Source organism: Nematolebias whitei, chromosome 17 (assembly GCF_014905685.2).
Source record: "Nematolebias whitei isolate Nwh7 chromosome 17, NemWhi1, whole genome shotgun sequence".
NCBI classification, from domain to species: Eukaryota; Metazoa; Chordata; class Actinopteri; order Cyprinodontiformes; family Rivulidae; genus Nematolebias; species Nematolebias whitei.
The window spans coordinates 34028123-34030432 of record NC_056514.1 but is presented as its reverse complement, the minus strand read 5'-3'; the positions used below and the strand labels follow the sequence as shown (position 1 = coordinate 34030432).

The 2310-nt window shown below is 42.0% G+C and overlaps 1 protein-coding gene across 1 annotated transcript in view; it reads left to right on the top strand.

Moving 5' to 3' along the window:
• LOC119423533 (cytohesin-1-like) overlaps positions 1 to 2079 on the top strand; it is a 2298-nt gene extending 219 nt beyond the window's left edge. The window contains exons 2-3 of the mRNA XM_037690931.1: positions 1408 to 1562; positions 1636 to 2079. Coding sequence (XP_037546859.1) covers positions 1408 to 1562; positions 1636 to 1714 — 234 coding nt within the window. The 3' untranslated portion in view covers positions 1715 to 2079. The remainder of the gene's footprint in view (positions 1 to 1407; positions 1563 to 1635) is intronic.
• The last annotated feature ends 231 nt before the right edge of the window (positions 2080 to 2310 follow it).

The following is a 2310-nucleotide window of genomic DNA, read 5'->3' as shown; positions in this document are numbered from 1 at the left end:
GAGGGTGTCGAGATGATAAAATGAACAAAAAACTCCTGCAGGGCAGATTTCTTTCCTGCCCTTTTTTTTTTTTTTTTTTACATTAATTCATCTAGTGAGTGATGTAATCTTCCATTTAGTAAAAAAATGTTTTGAAGGATTTGATGCTGATGAAAGGAACTGAATTCTTGTGGAAAAAGTTTGACCCTTTCATGTTTTCTTGGACGAGCTACAGCTCCGTTTACCACATTCACTTCCATAAGCTTTGATAATGTCACATTTGTGTCCCTCCAGAGCTCCCTTATTTTACTTGTACTGATGAAAGAGTAAAACTAATGTCTGAAGAGTTTCCCAGATACTCTGCGGTGCTTAACTTGTGCCTAAAGTCTTTTTTATTTTTAGATCTGGACTTGAAAACCCCTCGGATGTTTTTTATTAAGCCTTACCGGTAATATCTTGATTTCTCTTTGCGCCGTGAGCGTGGAAAATATTTGTTAAACAATGACACTCAAATTGTAATTTTTTAAATGTTCATTTCTTCAGTTCAGACGAGTTCATTGATGTCTCGATGAACTCGTGATTAAGCAGACCAGGAGGACTCTTCTGAAACGGTAACGTTTTCTTTCCCTGACCGCAGGAAGTCGTTTGATCCAGATGTTTGAGGGGAATAAAGACCTACAGTACTTCCTGCTGTAGTGTCAAACAAAACAAAAACGTCTCGTTAAACATAAATTCCCACAGTTCTTTCTTAATCTAACACTCTTGTTAGCTTACCGTAATACTGTACAGAAGGTTTTTGAAAAGTTTGATTAAAAAACAACTTTATTTTTGGAAAACTGTTAATGGATCAGTAAAGTTGGAGTAATTAACCAGCAATTGAAAGTCTTATTTACTGCTGCTGTTAACTGACAAATTCACTTCCTATCCAACAGTCAGGTCCTTTAGACTTTTTTTTTCCTTTTATGTTTCGTCCTTCATCCAAAGGACTTCATCAGTCTGAGGAGCCACGACAAACTGAGTCCCACAAGCAGCACACTCCCATAGTGGACGAACCAGTTTGATGGTGATGAGATGGTTTCTGGGGCCTGCCCTCTCCCCCGTCGACTCCTCTGAGGCAGCCCAAGTGGTTCAAGATGTCAAAGTTCATGCTCAGTAATCCAGGTAAAAAAAGTCCAGAAGTCCTTTGGATGAAAGACGTCAACAAAAAAACGAAACCGTCCCAATGAGCTGACTGAACTTTGTTGGATTGTTCACCTGGATTACTGAGCAGGAACTTAGATGTTTACTTCCCATCTGTTTTTAATCAAGTCCAGCAGACATTTGATTAACGCTTTAACTTGTTTCAAATTTTCTTCCTCCATTTCAAACGTTTTTCTTCTTCTCTGGTTACAATAACTCCCTGACGCTGGTCCACATTCTTCCTCCCAGAACTGCTTCGAGCTCTTCATCGCCAACAACAAGGATCAGGTGATCAAGGCCTGTAAGACGGAGGCCGACGGCCGGGTCGTGGAGGGAAACCACACGGTTTACAGGATCTCTGCTCCGACCGCAGAGGAGAAGAACGAATGGATCAAAAGCATCAAGTGAGTCGTTTTATTCACTGGTTCTGATGGTCCGACTGCTGTCGGCTGACACGCCTTTTCTGAACACCCGCAGAGCCGCCATCAGCAAAGACCCGTTTTATGAGATGCTGGCAGCTCGGAAGAAGAAGATCTCCACCCTGAAGGGGCTGTAGAACCAGCTGCAGGGACACTTGGACCCAGTTCAGACGCCTCTTTTGTTCCCGTCTGAACACTCGCCCTCAGCAGCGACGCTCCTCTTCTTCACACGTTTGACGTCAGATATTTGCCGAAGAAGCCAAACTTTGATGTACTGTGGACCTTTAAACCCTCAGGTTTGTAGAATCTGCTGTAATCGCTGCTGAAATGAGTCATATTGACCCGAGAGCCTTTTCACTCAGCCGCTGCTCCGGTTTGAGCACGTCCTGAAGAGAAGAGAGCAAACTGCACACAAGGTGGAGAGATGAAGAGTGGCGCCGAGCTTGGAGCAGAACGCAAGATAAAATCAAGGACTTCCTAAACCTTCAGAAATATTTATAAAACGGAGCTGATGAGGTGATCTACAGCTGCCTGGACCTTCAGCCTGATCCAATCTACAGCAGAAATCCTCCAGCAGCTTGTTTTCATCCGTTGTCAGAACGCCGTGTAAATGCTGAAAAAGCTGAGTATTTATTTATCCAGATTTCTTGTAATTTATTGTCTCATTAAAAAAATACAAACAAATCTTGTGCTTTTGTTTTAATGTTAAAGATTGGTTTATTTAAAAAAAGAA